At 44.6% G+C, this 21048-nt stretch overlaps 1 protein-coding gene across 1 annotated transcript; it reads left to right on the top strand.

Moving 5' to 3' along the window:
• Window positions 1-13397: 13397 nt before the first annotated feature.
• Window positions 13398-20685, top strand: hoxb8a (homeobox B8a; the record flags this gene model as incomplete). The annotated part of the gene is made up of 2 exons (XM_079177421.1): window positions 13398-13830; window positions 20279-20685. The coding sequence occupies 2 exons, from the start codon at window positions 13398-13400 to the stop codon at window positions 20683-20685; spliced, it is 840 nt and encodes a 279-aa protein (XP_079033547.1).
• Between the last annotated feature and the right edge of the window lie 363 nt (window positions 20686-21048).

A 21048-nucleotide genomic window follows, 5' to 3' on the forward strand; every position in this document is an offset into this window, starting at 1 on the left:
GGAGCCTTGCGATGCGGGGGCGGGGGGGGGGGGGGGGGGGGGGGGGGGGGGGGGCGGGGGGGGGGGGGGGGGGGGTTGTAAGACATAGAGGTTTTTATTTTTTCTCAAGCACTACTCTTTCTTGTATTAGTTATTTATTGTTCCGTCGCTGAAACCGGAGGCGCGGAGAAGGTGCTGAAACCGGGATTTTACATGGCCATTAATAAGCACGAGGAGTGGGGCGCGCACACACACACACAGACACATTGGTTATTCTCTTGCTTCCTTCATTGCGGGCAGAATTTGATTAGAGAAGCGCCCGATGGTCGGCGTTGATACAAGCAGCGAGCCGCCATTTGGCACTAAGTAATGAGCAGACACCGAACGAAGGGGAGTGGGGGGGGGGGGGGGGGGGGGGGGGGGGGGGGGGGGAGTGATGGGATGCCGGGAGGGTGTTAACCCGACTCAGCAACCGGGGATTCCGATTAGACTGCTGTCGATATGGTGGATCCGAGCCCTTCAGCTTGCTCGCCGGATACTTTATGCGCTGCGGCGGCGGCGGCTCCTCCGAGGCCTTTATCGGCTATCAATAGTCGTCCCCTCCGCTTCACATGAGCCCGGAGTCTATGTGAGAGGAGACATAGCACAAATCGCCATTTCTTTTTTTGTTGTAATCGAATGCATCCTTATCTAAATTAAGCCTCAAGCATCAGGACTTTGACGATAAATGCCTCCACATTGTTTTGGTGGCTTCCTCTCAAATGTCTCGCACCACACTCTCTCAAACAGCATTAAAGACACAAGCTACAACGCTACTTGATTAGACTGGCCAGTAAAAGTCACCCATGCATCCTAGTTTACAAGCTATTTAGAGTGAAAAAAAGTTGTTAATTTCTGATTTCCTATAGTGCGCGCAAATGTTTGCATGACTCTTTTTAAATCTGCAACCTCTCAGTCACCATCTTCATATCTTAATCCAACGTGCTTCTTGCAGAAGTGATCAGCTCTATTTTTATACATACAGTATATTATGTATTATCTGCTATGCAAGGCGGGTTTCTCTCTCATTACAGGAAATAGACAGATACGCAACCTGGGACTGAAGACGGAGCCTCGATGTGCTCACATGTATATTGACAATTTTTAAATTCCCTTTCAGTTGTTTTTTTTTAATAATAATTATTATGATTATCCTGGAAATATCATTCCTAGAGGTTTGTGAAAAAAGACACTACTGGACACACAGATTTCTTCCCGCGTGAAATGCTTTAGCAATAGTGTCTAGTTTAAATAGCTCTGGGTATTATTATCTGGTAAGACTTCAGTTTATGCACAATGTTTATTGATCTGGAAGTTAAAATATGAAGAGGCCATGTCGGAAGACCGGTCCGCCACTGTGGCGTTATTTGAAGTGTCGGCGTAGTTAAATAGCGTCCGATGGCAGTTTTATGGACGGATCATAAACAACACATTGGCTTTACTACGTTGTGTGTGCGAGCATTTGTGTGTGTGTGTGTGTGTGTGTGTTGCATACCACATAGGCTGCTTGTGCACCACCGTTGTAAAAAATAAAAGAATAAAAAAGACATAAATATAGTTTACGCAGACTTGCGCGGATATTTCCTCCAGTTTAGTCAATATTATTTTCATTTGTAGTTTACATGCAGACACCAACGGGTCTCAAAGCAGCCTCTCTTTTTCTTTGCAAAGTCTTAAACACAGAAGTATCAAATCCTCTATTTACGAGTAAAAATGTTTACATGGTTTGCGCATGCTTCGAGGCATTCGAAGACGTTGTATCGTCGTCTAGCTCTTTATGTGTTTAATCTGTCGGAGGGGAATGCTTGCTGGGAAAATTAAAACACGACTAAATAAGAAGTTTCTTGATAGGACATATTTCTAATTTATTGTACATAAAGTGAGTAACCTCGTCTTTCTTATTGGAATGAGTTAAACATGCTGAATATTATTGTTTTGTCTTATGGGACTTGGCATCTTACTGTAATATAGATGATTTCTCTCCGTCGTGTTCTTTACTTTCTGTTCTCCATGTCGTTGTGCCGAGTGTCTGAGTTATCAGTCCGATGAGCTATTTGTGTCTACTGTTTGTTTAATGACAGTGTTTGGGGGCAGAGAGGAAGGGTTTTATAGAATAAAGCAAAGCATCTTTTTAAATTATACTTTTTTATTATTTCCTGTTATTTCCCGACTTTATTATGACTTTATCCTGGTGCTTGTCCCAATTTTCTCCTGACTGGAGGAACAAAGTTTCTGGAGTTTCTTTTTTTTTTCTACTGATAAATGTGGACATAGTTCACAAGTCATTTTACTTTGGTCCTTCCTTTTTACTTCTTTTTAAATAAGGCAAATCAAAGCCACGTGGCCACACTAAATACTTTATTAACGAGCAGGACTAACTCCAGTCACTCTGATCCTCTCCTCCCTGTGAAATGTTCCAGTTCCCTCTTGTATGTTTTCCTCTCTTTTCTCTGTGTTGTTGTCTGTTTTTTCTCTCTGTCTGTGCTAATGGCACTGTTGATGCTGGATTCCTTATTAAAGAAGATACTTTACAGTACGACCATGCTTCTTGTCTCTACTTCTAATTAAATAGGAGGTGTATGTGTGTGTGTGTGTGGGGGGGGGGGGGGGGGGTCATAATTCGTGATTCACAACCGAATTCGGGGGGGGGGGGGGCAGCATGTGTTTAAAATATGTCTCCTTAGTTGCACACTGCAGCTTAAAGGAGAGGGGCGTCTGTTTGGCTGCAACACCAAAAGACTGTCATAAACCCATAACCCCCCTCCTCACCCCTCACCCACACAAAAACACACACAGATGATGAGTGCATTCATTAGGAGCGTCGTCATCCGTCCATTAGGAGCTCGTGAAGCCGCTGCGGTTCCTGTGTTTGTCTCTGCGCCCAAATGACTGACCCAGACACGGAGTTAAGAGCGGCGGGGATCTCTGTTTCCTCTCGTGCCTCTCACGTGATCGAGAAACAGTTGTAACGAGGCCCGCATTTTGAAGTAGTGCAAGTAGTAAAAGCTGCATCATGTGTTGCAGTTCAAGAAAACCATGAGATCGAGCAACGGTGAGAGTAACAGAAGCAGAGGGACCTGCAGCCAGCCTTGAAACAGTGTTATTGTTGGCACTTGCACTAAACACTGATTGTACATATGCTGACAATTACAAAGAGTGTGGTAGTTTCATCAATACTACTGCAGGTCATCATGGGTCCAAATCCCCACAAGTGCAAGTCCACCTTTCTTAAAGGTTTTTCCCCAAAAAGTAGCAACCAATCTCAGATTATTATTATTGTTTAACTGTCGAAATATATTTTCTACAAGCTCTATTACTAATGAAAATAAAATAATAATACGTTTTATTTATAGAACGCTTTTCAAGATACTCAGACACTTTACAAACATTAAAATCATCATAAAAAGCTATACACTAAAAACATAGAACACACAACATTCGTCACATATTAAGGCAGTTCTGAAAAGGTGAGGTTGAACCTGAAAAGGTTGATTTGTGATTTGAACATGGAAAGATTGGTGCAGTCTCGGATGTGTTTGGGGAGTGAGTTCCAGAGGGAGGGGGCAGCTATGGAGAAGGCTCTGTCGCCCCATGGTGCTTGGTCCTGAGTGGAAGAGATATGAGGTTGGCATCAGAGGAGCGGAGCCAACGGCATGGAGTGTGGTGGTGGAGCAGGTCGGTGAGGTAATAGGGGGCCTGATTATCACTATTTGACTTAATACAAAATGTCCCCCCTAAAACACACTTAGATTTTTTCAGCTATGGAGTTTAGAAATGATCCCAATCACCCTGCAACTCTGCCAAATGTCGTTTCCAGAAACCCCACGGAGGACATGAACCCAGTATCCTCAGCTCCAGCCCTGTGGTTGCATGAAGAGTAGTAATAATACTAAGTGTTAGCTGTCATGCACATAGGACTAAAGTCTCTATTTTTGTAAAATGAGTGTAGCGATGCAGCTGTTAAAATTGAGCTAGCCATATTAGACGCAGAAGTATTAGTAGTTGTAACACTGGCGTTGGCAGCAAGAGTGTTAGTAGTTGTAACATTGATATAGGCAGCAAGAGTATCAGTATTGTAACACTGGTATTGGCAGCAGGAGTATTAGTAATCATAACAATGGCATTTGCAGCAGGATTATTATTAGTCTTGACATTATTGGGAGCAGTTGTCATAGTCACAATTCATCTTAAGCATGTACAATCGCTATACAAACACTTAAACATGGCTTAACACAGTGTAACAAATGCTTATGCACGTTAATAAGTACTTACGATGGATGAAACATTTACATTCATTTAAACACACAAAGACAAATCATCACAACAACTAGCCTATTTTGTTATCAGTATAGTTATGAATGCATAAAATGTGGATGTGTTAATAGGTATTTAGTGTTATGGATGCTTTGTGGGAGGAAATGTAAAGGTGAAGTCATCTGTTTTAACACACACATACAAATGTTCTTGTATTTGATCATGTTTACATAAAAGCGTGCTATAATAAGTTGTACAACATTTGTTTAATGTGTCATATAGTGCACATCAATTACAAATGATGTGTTAGCAGTGAGGAACAAACAGCCGTTCTGGTGTAAAGAGGTACAAAGTCTCAGCACAGCCTCCCTGCTTCTCCCTGCACTGCCGGGGCCAGCAAAAGAGGCCTCGGGACTCAAACAGATTTAAGCTTGGGCCCCAACAAAGCCATCCCATAAACCATCTGCGGACTCGACGGCGGATGATTGTGGTACTCCTCCGAGGTCCAGCGGGGTCGGAGCTTCATTAAATCCAGAAGCCCCTGCACTGCACTGCAGGCTGGGGGCCTCCCTCCAGCCTCAGTCCCACTGTCCCAGGGAAGGACAGCAACTGCAAGCTGCTTCACACGGCTGTGAGTCTGTGTGTGAGAGAGAGTGTGTGGTGGTGTTGGTGGTGGGGGGGCACAGTAAATCTAAAAGAATGCAGCTAGCAGGAGCCTCGCACAACAACAACAACACATTCACATCAGGTTAAAGCAAGGATGAGCTTCAGTTATGGAGGCGGAGGAACACCAGGGAGACATCACAGTCTCATCTGAAGGGCAGAATCACTGCTATAATGGGTGTGCTGATCAAATGACTACTTATAGGGTGAAGGAAACATTCCGGTGTTGTCTTTTCTATTATGTAAGTAGAAATCGCATTGGTGTCAATTCATCAGACATGTTCATGCGTAAAAATAAGCCAACGTACTTTTACAAAACAGTTCCACTCTGGAATTAGGCTAGAGTTCGCACTGTTTTATCGTCAATATATTGTGAATCGACATTTATCAAATCAAATAATATATTGTTACTGTCTGATCTTATCTGGGCTCCAGCAGAAACCTTGGTCAGTCTGTTTCTATCAAATACACGAGGAGTGCATCCCACTGGTCTGGAGTCAGCTGTTTTGCTGAAATAGTCACCCCATGCACCAACATCTCCCTCTTTCTCTGTAACACATCCAAACCACGAGGCAACTGAGGAATCCAGATTGGCTCATTGTGCGGTGATTTAGCAGCGCGGCTAAATAGGCGCAGGCCTCATCATTCCGGTGACATTTTCTGAGAGTAAATGGGACGCACAAGACAAACCCAGTGCTGCTGCTGGCTAAATTCATATTTCAACCCACGGTGAATGCGGCCGAGCCAATATGTCTTCACTTTATCCTCTCGTATTGAAACAGAGTCTACAGATAATAACCGGGTTGGACGGACGTGAGAGCGCAGCGGGGCCCCGGAGCAGCTCTCCCTGCTGTCCCACACACTGAATGAGCTGTTTTACACCGCGCTGCTTCTGTAATTCATCAAGCAGCAGAGAATATCATTCATATTCATACATTTCCTCAAAGAGAGTTATGGTTCCTCTGATACGAACGGCTGTGTGGATCAGATCACATCGGCCATTCTGGACTCGTTAAGAGTTAGAAGGCGAGCCGAGTGCTGCTGGCTGCTCTGCACATGTTACAGCTGCTGGTGACTGGGCAGGAATATGATGATAATAATAAGATAAAATATTGTAATAATACCAGTATGTGCACATGTTACAGCTGCTTGTGACTGAGTAGAAAAATGATAATAATATAATTACATATTGTAATAATAACAGTATATGTGCACATGCCATGCCTCTGACTGGGCTGAAATGTATATATATATATATATATATATATATATATATATATATTCAATATAGTAATACCTATGTGCACATGTTACAGCTGCCTTTGAGTGGGCAGAAAAAAACAATAATAATAACATTCCATTTAGTTGTATTCTTGCAGCTGCCTCAAATATTAATCATAATATTCAATATAGCAATAATCACAGCATGTGCACATATTACTGTTTCTGGCTGGGCAGAAGGTTTTGACCTAAAGAATCATTAATAGCAATATGTACACAAATATCACCTGCTCACCTGTTTTTTCGGTCAGCTACTTTTTTTAATTCTAACTCAATCTAACTCAATAAATAAACCTAACATTGTGTGGACATTTCGGTTTTTGATAAGGCATTAATTAAATTAAATATAATAAATTCAGCTTTTCATAATACTGAGAGACGAAATAAAAAGGCCAATGGCTTGAGATTTTACAATACCTCATTGCAAAATAATTCCAAACAAAGACCAAAAATTCCCAAAATAAGATTAATAATTATAAGGACAACAGGAAGGACAATAACATGCTGTTTTACTTATAGTGCAAACAATAATTCAAGGAGAACCAACAGGTTAACTACTATGTAAAGTTTCAAATTAAGATCTCAACTTGCAGCAGACAGTGTCGAATTATTTGTTTGGCATGACTTTGCCCCTTTTGGCCCATCAGTCTCAGAACAGTTACGGTAGCGGCGCACGCGGTCCTCCGCTCCGTTTCCTCCAAATGATTCCCATCCATCTGCATTCACGGTATAGTTGTGTTTCGGAGCCGCAAATATCAGACCGGTTTGATTTCTTGCAGCGCGTCGCCCGGTGGAGCTCCGCGGGAGAGATGAGTCTTCCTGCATCTATTTCTTCTGTAATTGTGAAACCTCAAGCGGACTCGTTCGGTCAGAAAAGGCCGTCAGGGTTTGTTACATTTGTTTTATCTTACTTTGCCTTGGAAGAAGAAGCTGCTGGTATTTCTCCCTTTGGGCCCGTAAAGCTCCAGCAGCCTCCTCTCCTCCTCCTTCTTCTCCTCCTCCTCCTCCTCCTCCTCCTCTTCTTCTTCTTTCGCACGCCAGTTGTTTTGCACACTTCCTATTTTCAAACACGGAAACAAACAGCACGAGAGGAGCAGGATGTGCTGCACGCACCGGGGGTCTGGAAGCTCATGGGTAACAAAAAAAAAAAAAAAAAAAAACGGGGAGGGGGGGGGGGGGTGATGAGGGATGCGGGAGCGGATGCGCGCGGCTTGGAAGAAGCCGCCGCAGACTGTCGTAAAAGCAGCAAAGAGGAAGACGGAAAAGGAGAGCAAGAGGAGAGAAAGAGGATTCAATGCGGTGCGGCGCAATAAAAGAATATGACGGCAATAAAAGTTTATTGCGTATAAATTTCTGAAGGTTAAGAACTAAACGGCTGTAAAGCAAACACGCCGAAAGAAAAAGGAAAGAGGGAAGGGGGGGGGGGGGGGGGGGGGGGGGGGGGCACACGGAGAGAGGAAATATTATAGGAAAAGTTTCAAATCCCCCCGCTTGGTAATTTATTTGGTGGTTACATTGATGGGCGATGAAGACTGAAGAGGAGAGCAAATATTAGTGTGAGGCTCCTTCTACATGTTATCATGCGCGTTCCTGCAGGCCTCCACGCGTTACAGTGAGATATAGTGGGATTCTCCTCTTTTGATTTTCTGCTACGATCTGTGTGGTAACAGCGTGGAAGAGGGCCGAGTCTTCTTCCTCCTCCTCCTCCTCCTCTTCTTCTTCTTTTCAGCGTTGGGAGTTTTATGGTTTTGTAGCCGTTTGGCTCTGTTGGGGTATTTTTTTTTTTGCAGCCTGGTTGTCTGTGTGTGTGTGACCTCCCTTTGTGTCACTCAGATGCATCCTTACAGCCGGGGTTGTAAACCCCCGCACAGCCCCCCCCCCCCAAAAAAGGGAGAACTAACTCCCTAAAAACACCACTAGCAGACGCCGACAGAGAGGCTGTGCTGTAGCCGGCTCCCGTGCTTCTTTTCCGGCCTAGAGGGGCACGGCGGGGCCCGGCCAGAGCTGCACAGCAGGGGGGGAGACAGAGAGTTCTGTGGGTGGGTTGATATCGGGGGTTGATATCGGAACACGGAGTGACCAGGACGGCCGTCCGCAGGGTACTGGTGGGTTAGCGCGGGACTGCATTTGTTGTTAATATTATTGCATTTATTTTTAAAATATCGCGCTGTTTCCCTTCTCTGTGTTTTCAGCTGCTTAATGGGTTTATATCTGCACAGGGGTGAGGCTGAGGATCAGGGCTGCAGTCTCTTCAGATAGTGCTAACAACCACTTTTACAGTCTGTTTACAGCCTGTAATTTAGCTATCTGCACACACACACACACACACACACACACACACACACACACACACACACACACACACACACACACACACACACACACACACACACACACACAAACACACACACACACACTCTCTCTCACACACACACACACACACACACACACACACACACACACACACACACACAAACACACACACACACACTCTCTCTCACACACACACACACACACACAGACACACGCACACACACTCTCACACACACACAGACACACGCGCGCGCACACACACATACTCACACACCAGGTCCCTCAAAACATAAAAGCAGCGATCATCTGCGGTAATAAAACGGGTTCGAGCTGGACTACACTGATACAGAGGAGATACACGCCCTTACACCTCTCCACCTATCATTCACGTGCTCTCTGTTTTCTGTCATTGTTTCTCAGTTCGTATCAGCAGCAGTGCCGTTGCCACATTTTTCAGTTACGTCTAAAACGCACCAATAATGAGCACATTAGAAGTAGACACAAGTGATGAATAACAATAGAAATAATCATAGATATACAATCAATAACCAATAATCTTAACCGTTTAGGTTCCAACATTTATGCAATAACACACTAACCAATATTTAGTTGTATTTCGTTGCATTTTGTTAGTATCGTTGTTCATGTAAAAATACCGCAACAATAATATATTATAATATAATATAATATATAATACAATATAAAAAATACCTTATGACATCAAATAAAATAACAGTAAGTAAAGTTATATATATATATCTGCCTTTGACTAGGCAGAAAGATATATGAAAAAATACAATACATTTATACTAACATGTGCACATCCTACAACTGCCTCTGACTGGGCAGAAAATAATAAAAACAATAATAATAATAATAACAATAATAATAGCAATAGCATTGCATTTAACTGTATACATGGCACAGCTGCCTCTGACTGAGTAGACAATATTAATAACAAAAGATTAAATATAGTAAGGATAAAGGTATGTGCATATGTATTATGTAATAACAGGAAAATGTTGGCAACTGAACACAAATATTACTCTACTTAGAGATACAGAGTTATACAAAAAGCTTTGTGTAGAATTAACAGACTCATATGCGCCAAAATACATTTAGTTGATCTTTTCTGCTGTTAGTTTAATTTGTTGGCCTGCTTGATATAACAAATACAAATAAAGTAAGGTACATTTATTTGTCTGCCTTAGTTTTCGATTCAATGATTGTGTTTTTTACAGTTCAAAGCAGGTTTAGAATTCAGACTTAGCTGTTCATCAGTGGGGAATAAAAGGTTAACCCAGCATTGCGTCGCTACTACATTAACTCACTCTATATGTTGTTATTTTGTGTTAAAAGTCTTTAAATGTATCATGAAGAAATGATTTCCTTTGGATTCTTTTTTCTTAACATTTCCAGTCGGACGTGACCACGTGACTGACTCCTCTCCTCAAATCCCAAATCAGCCCTGACACCTGGCCTCCGATTACAACCCGCAGTTTTATTTTAAAGCAGCTTGTATAGCTTTATGTGCCGACTTAATAGAACCATAAAGCCGCATTACAGGCCAACGTCCTCTTCCCCATGTGGCCTTACTGTAACCCACCGCTTGATGGCGCTCGTGCTCCACCAAGAAAAAGAAAAACAGACCTCGCCCAAGGCTTCTCCTGCCTGTCTCTACGGAGCACTCACGCGCACAAATGCACGGGCTCCTTTAAAGGGGGTGAAACTGGCCGTATTCCTCCTCTGAATGCATTTTTCAAAAGGGGGTGCTTTTAAGCAGAAGTGAGGATGATTGGGCCACTTTTTTGACTTTGCTTTAGGACATTCTGACATTTGAGGCAGTTTCAGGTCATTTTCACAGCGTGCGTGTGTGTGTGTGTGTGTGTGTGTGTGTGTGTGTGTGTGTGTGGGGTGGGGGTGAGGGGGGGGGGGGGGGGTGAAGAGGAAGGGTTGAGGCCTTGGGCAATAATATCCCATAGACGTGCAGGATACTGCCAGGAAATGGTTCTTTTTTTCCACACCAAGGACGGTCGCACCTTACCCGTTTGAGGGCGAGTGAGTGCCAACAACATTTTTCCTGATGGGTAAAACGGTGAGGAGTAGCTACACCCAGCATATATAGTATACGCTGTGTGTGTGTGTGTGTGTGTGTGTGTGTGTGTGTGTGTGTGTGTGTGTGTGTGTGTGTGTGTGTGTGTGTGTATTCTGGAATTAACCGATAACTGACTCTTTTGGGGGCGCAACACATTCACATCTCACCATACAAACAAACCACATATCTCATAAGGAGAAAACACTTTATTGGAAGCATAAAACACGGCGCGGATGAAGTTTCCAACAAATGATCATATTCCGGGACAGTTAATTGGAAAACAAATAACTAAATAAATACTGCGGCAATTACTCCTCAAGAAAGTCGGGCGCGTAAAATCAGCAGATTTACCACAACGTGAGTCAGGCGGGTGCTGGCAACATATGAGGCCTCTTGTGTCACAGCTGTGTGATCTAAATAAAATTATGAGTGGGTTTTCGTGTAATGGCATTTTTTAAATGTGGCTGATGTGATCGCACCGTGGACGTGAAGAATAGCTCCAAAACAGAATTATCAACAGAGGACAATTCGGTTTCGATCTTGTCTGCTGGACCCCCCATCACCCATACCTCACATCTGATTGATCGGATACTTCCAGGAATGTTTGGGTTCAGACTTAAGGATGTTAAGTCTTCATCTAAGTAGAAAGTACCCCACATTTAGGTCTTTAGGCCATCTCACTTTCTTTTTTACGAGCGCCGGCTGTTCTACAAGGCCGAGCTTAACCTTTCCACAACGTTAGAAACCCCCTCCTTCTACCTACAGCAAGGACCACGAGCAGTAAGGAAAACATGGCTAAAAAGACGAAGAGACAATTAAATACCCGGGCAGGGACGAGGCGTTTACAGCCTCCACGCAAAACAAATCCTTTTTTTTGTTTCTCTGCTGCGAGGGCGTAAACTAGCAAACAAACAACTGCCCCTCCGCTTTTATTGGAGCTGTTCGGTTTGTTAAAGCGTTTACAGCCACTTTTCTCCCGAGCCCATTACCCTCCCCGGTCCTCCTTACGTGTTTATGGACATCATATTTATGAAAGTGTACGATGATCAGAAAGCACGCGGCCGCGGAGCTCGTCTATTTTTTTATATTATTTTTCTGTGTGTGTGTGTGTGTGTGTGTGTGTGTGTGTGTGTGTGTGTGTGTGTGTGTGTGTGTGTGAGAGAGAGAGAGAGAGCAGCAGTCGGTTTGGAATGAGAGGACGAGAACGAGTCTGACAACACGGGGTTTTAAAACCTCAATTACATTTATAGGCCGGTACTTGTTAAAACCAATACCAATTAGGCAACACTGCTCTCTCTCTCTCCCTCTCTCTTTCCCTTTCTCTCTCCCTCTCTCAGTCTGAGTGAAGCTCTCACGCGCAGATTGCCTGACATTTTCGGGCCTCATTCCCTTCGCTCCCGCATGCAGCTGTAGACGCTCTCTCCTTTGCCGATTCGGGGGGAGAGAGAAATGAGGAAGAGCAATTAATGGAGAGATGCTCTCATTGCAATACTCCCCCCCCCCCCTTTCCCCTCCTCCCCCACCACCAGCATCATCATCATCATTACCCAGCCTCAATCTAACTTTAAAAGTGAAAAGAAAAAAACATTCCATCTCCTCTTCTGTTGGTTGGTTGGCTGGTAGTTGGTGTGTGTGTGTGCACATGATCAGATGCAAAGCGGCAAAATTCTCATTAACACGCACACGCACGGGCACGCACACACTCCTCCTCCTTTCTCGCTTGATGCTGCACCGACTATTTTCCTCCTCCTCCCCCTCCTCCTCCTCCTCCTATCCTCCTTCCTTCTCTCACTCTCTTTGCATTATCGCAGGCGCGCTGAGCTTCCTCGAGCCGACACCGGGAGACTATCATCTAGTATTGCAAGGCGCGTGCGCTGGACAAAAAAAAGAGAAGAAAAAAAAGGAAAAGAAAGTGTAATAGACTTGATGTGTGTGGTTGTGTGCGCGCGCGTGTGCACGTTCTTCTGCTTGCGTGGAAAAGCCAATGGGATGAAGAGCTGATAATAGATGCAAATTATCCCTGAAACCGACACACACACACACACACACACACACACACACACACACATACAAACACACACACACACCGGGGCCAGGAGCGAGAGAGAGAGGAGAGGGTGAAAGCGCGCGCAAGCGAGAGAGAGAGAGAGAGAGAGAGAGAGTGAGAGAGAGAGAGAGAAAATATGAAACAACTCATTTGCAGAGGAGTAAATCACGGAATACCCGTTTGAGAGCGCGACAGGGCTCCCGCTTACAGCGCTAACACTGGAATTGTGATGCGCACGAGCCCTTCCTCCTCCACTTCTCCCTCTTCTTATCCTTCCTCCTCTTCTTCTTCCTCTTTTGCTTCTTCTTCCTCTTATTCTTATTCTTCTTCCTCGCTGCAGATTTTATGGAATCGGCGTGATTGTTGTTGTTGTCGCGGTGGTTGTGGCTGTTACCGCTCCGGCCGGCTGCCGTTGCCATTACGCACACCGCTCGTCCGTTGCGGCCGTGAAGGGAAAAACCACAACAACGGTCCCCGACACCGGCGGCGGACCTGCCTCACGCTCTCTTACTCTCTCTCACTCCCTCCCTCCCTCCCTCCCCTCCGTGTCTCTTCGTGTGTCGGTGTTTCTCTGCCTCAAACCGCACGATAGAAGCAGCAACAACAAGAAAAAAGAGAAAAGAGGGGAGAAAAGAGTTGAAAGCCGCGACTCGCTTCCTGCAGTCCCACTCTGACTCCGCCGAGCCGAACACAAACTGAAACCACAATAAAACACCGACACAAAAGATGAGTTCATATTTCGTCAACTCGCTCTTCTCCAAATACAAAAGCGGGGACTCGCTACGCCCGAACTACTACGAGTGCGGGTTCGCGCAGGACCTGGCCGGCAGCCGGCCCACCGTGGTGTACGGCCCGGGCTCCGGCGCCACCTTCCAGCACGCCCCGCAGATCCAGGACTTCTACCACCACAGCGCCTCCACGCTGCCCAGCAACCCGTACCAGCAGAGCCCCTGCGCGGTCACATGCCACGGCGAGCCGGGCAACTTCTACGGATACGACGCCCTGCAGCGGCAGACGCTGTTCGGCGCACAGGACGCGGACCTGGTCCAGTACAGCGACTGTAAACTGGGGAGCGCGCCGGGGATCAGCGGCGAGGACGCAGAGGGAACCGAGCAGAGCCCCTCGCCGACGCAGCTCTTCCCCTGGATGAGGCCGCAAGGTGAGGAAACGGATAGTCTGGCTTTTAAAAAGCTTGTTTTGTTCCCCTTTCTCATTCAAAGCCTATCGTGCCGACAGCTGAGTGTCCTCGCTTGGAGCAAAGCTGCTGCTTCTCCAGGAGAGGAGGACGGATACTGTTAGACGCACGGGGAGTAGGAAGCGGAGGAAAGTTAGGGAAAAGTGGGTTTAAAAGCAGCAATGTGAGCAGGGTAATCTTACTTCCTGCGCTCAAAGCACGTTTATGGTTTTATTGGCAGCACCACAACTTGTGAATGACTTTAGGGTGTAATTGCCCCGGCCATATACTGAGAGAATGGACGGCAAGAGCCCGGATAGGAAGCCCGGAGAGAGAGAAAGCAGTCCAACAGAGGCGAGAGATATAGGGGGGGGGGGGGGGGGGCGTGTTACTGAAAAAACTGAGAACCCCTGCTTGGAGCAGATGCGAAAGAGTTGTTGGAAAGTAGTTGTTTCAAGCTGCACACAGACATGCAGCTCTGACCCGGGTTAAACTTTTACTGCCCTTTTTCCTTTTCTTTTCTTTTTTCTTTTACGACTTGCCTGTGGTCTCCGGGATTATTTGGCAACACGGTGGCCAGTTCCCCCACAGGGTTAAATCATAGGGGAGGAGGAAGGGAGGGGAGAGGGAGTGTGGGGGGGGGGGGGGGGGGGGGGGGGTATAGAAGATATAGAGGGGGAAATAATAGTCAGATGCATGCACCCTTCGCAGCGCGTGCGCCCGTGTGTGATCTCTCTGGACCGTCTGATCCAGCTCACTCAAATATCCAAATCAATCCACAAATGTATTGTCCGTGTGGTTGTCCTGCTTTTGTGTCTTGCGTGTGTATGTGTGTGTGTGTGTGTGTGTGTGTGTGTGTGTGTGTGTGTGTGTGTGTGTGTGTGTGTGTGTGTGTGTGTGTGTGAACACTTAGTGGTCTTTGTGGTTGCGCGAACAGCCTGTGACTATGGATCAGGCCCCCGACTGGTTCGACTCGATCCGATTATAAATCTGAAAGGAATGTGATTCATGAGAGAGAACAATAAATATATTTATTTGCATCATAGAAAAGCCGAGTTTTTATAATCGATGCCTTACAAGCCAACACCACCAACAAGAGGGATTACGCAAGAGAGGCGTAGACCTGCAGGTAGAGAGAGAGAGAGAGAGAGAGAGAGAGAGAGAGAACGGATTGACATGTATAGTAGCCTATTTAGTTTGAGCCCATATTTCTTGGGCTGCGCTGTTGTGTGTGTGCACGCAGGTTATCGTGTGTGTGAGAGAGAGAGTTTATTGCTTATGTTCTCGGTTGTATTTTTCAGTGGGACAGCAGACGGGTTATATAGTCTTTACAGGACTTTTGTGGCTTCATGATTATGGTCGTAAAATAGAAATAAATAATAAATAATAATAATAATAAAAAAATACAGGTCTGCATTTTCACCTCGAGCTGCTTTCTCACACCAGCCATATCAGAGTCACACCTGCTACAGAGAGCGGTAATAATAATAATAATAACAGCTAATTCACGTTTACGCACTATGCTTCTCCTCCTCAGTGCCCTCCAGCAGTGTGTGTGTGTGTGTGTGTGTGTGTGTGTTGATGTGCGTTCCTGTTTGTCTGTAAATTGTCACAATATACACCCTTAAAGCCTCTGTTATATTTTCGGGGGGGGGGGGGGGGGGGGGACTTTCTTAAGGGGCTCAGCCCTTTTTCCCTCGACCAACGATGACAGTGATTAGTCCCATGATTAATAGTTCTCGAACACTTGCGCTTAACGGCGTGCCGGTCCGGGCAGCTCAGATCATCCAGAGAGGGTTCGGGGCAAAAGACAAGAAAGCCAAAACAGGAAAGCAGACGCGTCAAGTCCGAGAATGCTGCATAGGTGCGCAGTAACAGCCCGGGTACGGTTTGATTGGATGACTCGGTTTAAGAAATGTATTAGCAGGGGGGGGGGGGGGGGGGGGGGTAGGCCGCGGAAATCCCCCTTTAACGAGGAGGTTTGCATTTCATAATTTGTACCATAAAGAGGGATCTCGCCTCCTCCACACTTCTCATGCTGTAGAAGGAGGCTCTCCCACTCGGCGGACACGATCTAAAGACCCCCCCCCCCCCCCCCCCCCCAAGCTGTAGGTTTAACAGTCTAAACTGAGCCGTTTTACGACTGTGACTGCGACTTAAAAAAAAAAGGAAACAGAATAAAATGTGATTAGGCGGCAGAGTGGGTGTAATGGCACCAGTGTCCTTTGCCTCGGCATCTCTTAAGTCGAGTGGAAACCTCGTTTCTCCTTCCTCCAAAATGTCAACTGCCAACTGCCGCGCGTTTGTTTAGGGCTCATCTAATTGGCTCCGTAAAAGGTTTCATATATAACAGGTCTTAAAAACGTTGCGAGGCTTGTAACATTTTCCCAGACTGTCAGAGAGCAAATAAATTATACAAATTGTAGGATTTATTCCTCACACAAAAGCTGTTTCGCTCCGCCTATAAGTTGGAGCGAAATGTATCGTCATGTGCAATGGGAACCGGGTTTGGGGTTAAATCCCCCATGCATGTTGGCTCCATCAAAAAAAAAAATATATATATATATATATATCTGTATCAAAGCGTCCGTGCTGTCATTTCATCCAGGAAAAGTGTTTCACGTTTCCTTATAATTCATGGCTGATGACAGCGGCGAATGTGGCGCCGGCTTCCCTTTTTAGTCCCTACAGCACGAAATCACGGCGCCAGCCCGGTGACAGATCACACATACAAGACATTCACATCACTTACAAGTCCGCGCATTTCCATAAAGACTCTCTTGTCTGCTTCTCGTGGCTGCTTTACCATAATGTGCCCATAGACGGGCACTATATGTGGAAATGTGGGAACACGAGTCACAGCACTTCTTTATTAAAGCATCCTGCTGAACTTAACTTTGTGGTATATATATATACATATATATATATATATATATATATATATATATATATATATATATATATATATATATATATATATATATATAATGGATGGAGATATGTTTCACCCTACCCCCAGGCTCCATACAATGATATCAGAGTAGATAGATAAGGCCTGCATGCGCTTCCATCGAAGCCATTACCTTCTCTCTTAATTTAATCCAGAAACTTCACTGTCCTGGAAGGAGTGTGTGTGTGTGTGTGTGTGTGTGTGTGTGTGTGTGTGTGTGTGTGTGTGTGTGTGTGTGTGTGTGTGTGTGTGTGTGGTTTTCTTCTTTAATTTACAGGACAAATTTGAATTCTGCCAGTTCCCTTTAAGTTGCTCCCTTTTGCATTGCTCTTCTTTGGGTTGTGAACACTAAACAATCCGATCATGCTACATCTGAATTTCTCTTTAGATCAGATTTGCTTTAGAAGCAGCAACACTATATATATATTCTTTACTTTATATCTTTATCATCATAGTGGCATATTTGTATTTCCGTGGCGCATGCAGAGCTCCTTTTTAATGGTGCAATAATTAAAGAAGAAGACAAACAGTTTAATGGAACTTTAATCACTTAGGCCATACACAAATGTCGCGTATGTGTAACGGTTAATTGTGTGTGTGTGTGTGTGTGGGGGGGGGGGGGGGGGGGGGGGTTCTCGCCCTTATATTCTGAAATAACTTCTACATTTCTTTTCTATAATATTAACATATTTTCATAAAAATCTATTAAAGTGTTTATGTTATTCAGTGCCAGTTTACCAAAATGGAAAATGTTGCTATTTTAATCATTTATAATTGTAGTATCACCCAGTTTAATGGAATAATGCGTGTCTGAAATATAAATATATATATTTTTATACTTAAAAAAAAAAGCTTGCAAGGGCATCATGTCTGTCCTCCTTTGGTTCATAAAATGCCGGTGCTAATATTGAACAGGTTATTAATTGAAAAATCGTGCACCTTTTTCTCCCACGCTTGTCCGGCGTTGTGCAGAAAGCACAACGTCTAAACCTTTGTAAGGTCATTAAGTATTTATGGCTTTTATATTGCGTCTGTGCGCCTGCGCTGTTTTCAGATGTGCAGAAAACAGAGATAATGAAAAGCAGCAGCAGAGTAAAAGATGATCTGTTGGTTCATGTCTTCATCTTCACTTTGCATTGTTTGCACCATTTCTAATTAAAAGTCTTATTTATTTAAAGGCAACTCTTTCTCTGTACTGAGCTTCGTGGTGCGGGCTAATTTTTCCCTTTTAAAAAGTGTTCACGATGTATTTATAGCATCAAATATTCATGTGCACCTCTGTAAGTGCTCGGTATTTGTCTCTGTTATATGAAAGGCTTTTTAATGTTATAAACTGCAATTAACTGATGGTGTGTTGCGGTAGAGTTCCTGATGGAGTGGACCCTGAGAGTTTGTTATCCTGTTCTTGGATTCATGTTTAAGATGTGTGTGTGTGTATGTGTGTGTGTGTGTGTGTGTGTGTGTGTGTGTGTGTGTGTGAGTGTGTTTGTGTTCTATAAGACCCCTGAACAATAAAGTCACATGAAGATCACATATTTTACAACCCACATCCTGAACTTTGAATGTGGACTTCTTTTTTCACATGGTACATTATAATGTAACAAGGACAACAGTGGTTTCATTTAAAGCAATATCTTGTAGCATCTGTGTATTTGGGATACCAAAGTATGTAAGTTGTAGAGTATCTGTGGGTTTTGGACTCTTGTTTGGGGAAAAAAAGGTTCCATAAAAACGTCACCTTATTGGGTCTTTGGGACTTGTTAAGGACATTTATTAGTATTTTTTGACATCAGTACAAAATAATTACTAGATTGACATTGCAGGCCCCACTTTAATCAAAAGCAGTGATTATTCAGTGAATATCATTGATGTTGATTTGACATTTGTTTGCTCAAAATGTAAATGAAATGTTGAAATCATGATACTTGTTGTAAAAAGTAAAAATCAACCTTTTCAAACACGTGGTCTATAAGATTTGTTTGGTTTTCATGGAAGTAGCCAATATGAAGGAACGAGTCATGAAACCCGGAAATAAGTTCCCGTTCCCTCCTCTCAAAGTCAATGAGTTTTTTTAATGACTTTTTGGTTAGATGCCTGAAAAAAAGGTTGATGATTAACACAAGCTGAAGATATTTTAATATTTTGTTCTACGATATAAGTCAGTAAATATACCTCTCGTGAAAGGTAGTTGCTAACAAGTGTCTAAATGAGACTAAAACATGTCAGTAGTCTTTAACTAGTCCGCATTTCGCCTTTAAACTTCTGCATTCACGCTTCCAAAAATCATCAAATAAAACAACAATGGTGAGGTTTAGGCAACCAATCCACTACCATAAATCTCCAACGTGGTGGCGAACACCGGTCTTCTAGTTGACAGTCCTGCCTGTCGGACACATCCTCCCCTCCTGCTCCCCCTTAATTGTCTTTTTTTGAAATTATTGAGGATATGTCACTTGTTCCGACTGTTGCTTAGTCAAATGGATGCAATGATTTAGGGTCTCCACCACGAATAACGCACCTATTTGAATTTCCATTGGCATTATTTTCGTGGTGAGCGGCATGAAAAGAAACAGACAATTCGTGCCCCTGGACACAAACCAATAGATTGCATTTCGTGACTATTTCACAAACTTCCGTGAGACTGTGCTGGTTTAGCACGAAACTCCAATCAAATGGAGAAATCCCATTGGCTTCTTATCGAGGGAACCAGAGTGATGCTAACTTCCGGTTTGGTCTACAAAAATACATCATCCCTTAGCACTCTTCGGCCTACAGCATTTTTAATCAAGTGGCATATTAGGCATATTACACAGGTTTGTTTGGTTTTCATGTACGGGGTCAAACGAGTGGGGCAGGAATGAGTCCTAAAACCCAGAAATTAGTCAGCATTGTTGCACTTCCTGTTTCCTCTTCTTGAAGTCAGGTGGTTTTTTGAATGTGTTTTTTGAAAAAAATACCTGTTTGTTCTACAATATAAAATATGTCACTAACTCGTGAACTTAAAAGCTTTTACGCCTAATAAAGGTGGGTGCTAGCGAGTGGCTAAATGAGACAACCAAACGTCATCACGCCAATCAGTCCGCCTTTATGTCAGTGGTTGTAACCTGAAGTCATGTGACCGTGGTGGAGTTCCTTTATAGCCTAGCTTTAGCTTTTTACTTCCGCCGATTGCATTCATGCTTAAAAAAAACATAAAAGTGGTTTATTTGGGAAAATGATATAGCTGAACAACACTTGTTAGTAGGCTATCATATGTTTCGGTTATTCTTTTTTAAATATCCCAATGGCTTTTTGTTGAGTGAACCAGTGCAATGCTAACTTCCGGGACAGGCCTACAAAGATAAGTCATCTCTGCAGCACTCTATATGAACGATGGTGATAGGGCAGCGACCACCAAGATGTTTGAGTGTAGTTTTGCCTCTGACAATGTCCCCCCATGTCTCCCCTCTCCTCACCCCCTTTCCCCACCACCACCACCACCAGCAGCAGCGGGCAGGAGGCGGGGCCGGCAGACCTACAGCCGCTACCAAACCCTGGAGCTGGAGAAGGAGTTCCTGTTCAACCCCTACCTGACCCGGAAGCGCCGCATCGAGGTGTCGCACGCGCTGGCGCTTACGGAGCGGCAGGTGAAGATCTGGTTCCAGAACCGGCGGATGAAGTGGAAGAAGGAAAACAACAAGGACAAGTTCCCCAGCAGCAAGAGCGAGCAGGAGGCGGTGGAGAGGGAGAGGAGGGAGAAGGAGCTGCGGGACGGCGGCGCGAGCGAAGGCGGCGAAGGCGGCGGCAGTGAGGGGGGAGGAGGAGGCGCGGTGGCAGTGGCGGTGGCGGTTGCGGGGTCACAGGCCTCCGTGAATGAGGACTGCTGCGAGAAAACCCACAAGCAGATGTAGGGAGGAAAGTGGTGGAATTAGGGGGGGAGGGGTGAGGGCGCAAGTGTCGGACACTTTGGGGTGTTCGTGGGCGAGGGTGGGCGAGGGGCTGTTTTCGTCTTAATTGAGGCCACTGGACTGCTCCACTGTCTCCACAATTCAATTGATGGAAAAGGAACTTGAGTCTCCAAAATGGCGACGGACTGAAAAGGGGCCTCGTGCCTCTGTCTTGCTGACTGTAAAACCTGCAGGAAAAAAAAAAGAAGCCAGAAAGGGAACTTGAAAAAACAACTGAAAAACACTCACACAACTGATGAGGGCGGCGGTGGATCCATCCGAGTCAAACAAACATAGTCTACTCTAGTGTTTAAAACAAACAAACAA

The sequence above is a fragment of the Pholis gunnellus genome, assembly GCF_910591455.1.
Source record: "Pholis gunnellus genome assembly, chromosome: 17".
NCBI classification, from domain to species: Eukaryota; Metazoa; Chordata; class Actinopteri; order Perciformes; family Pholidae; genus Pholis; species Pholis gunnellus.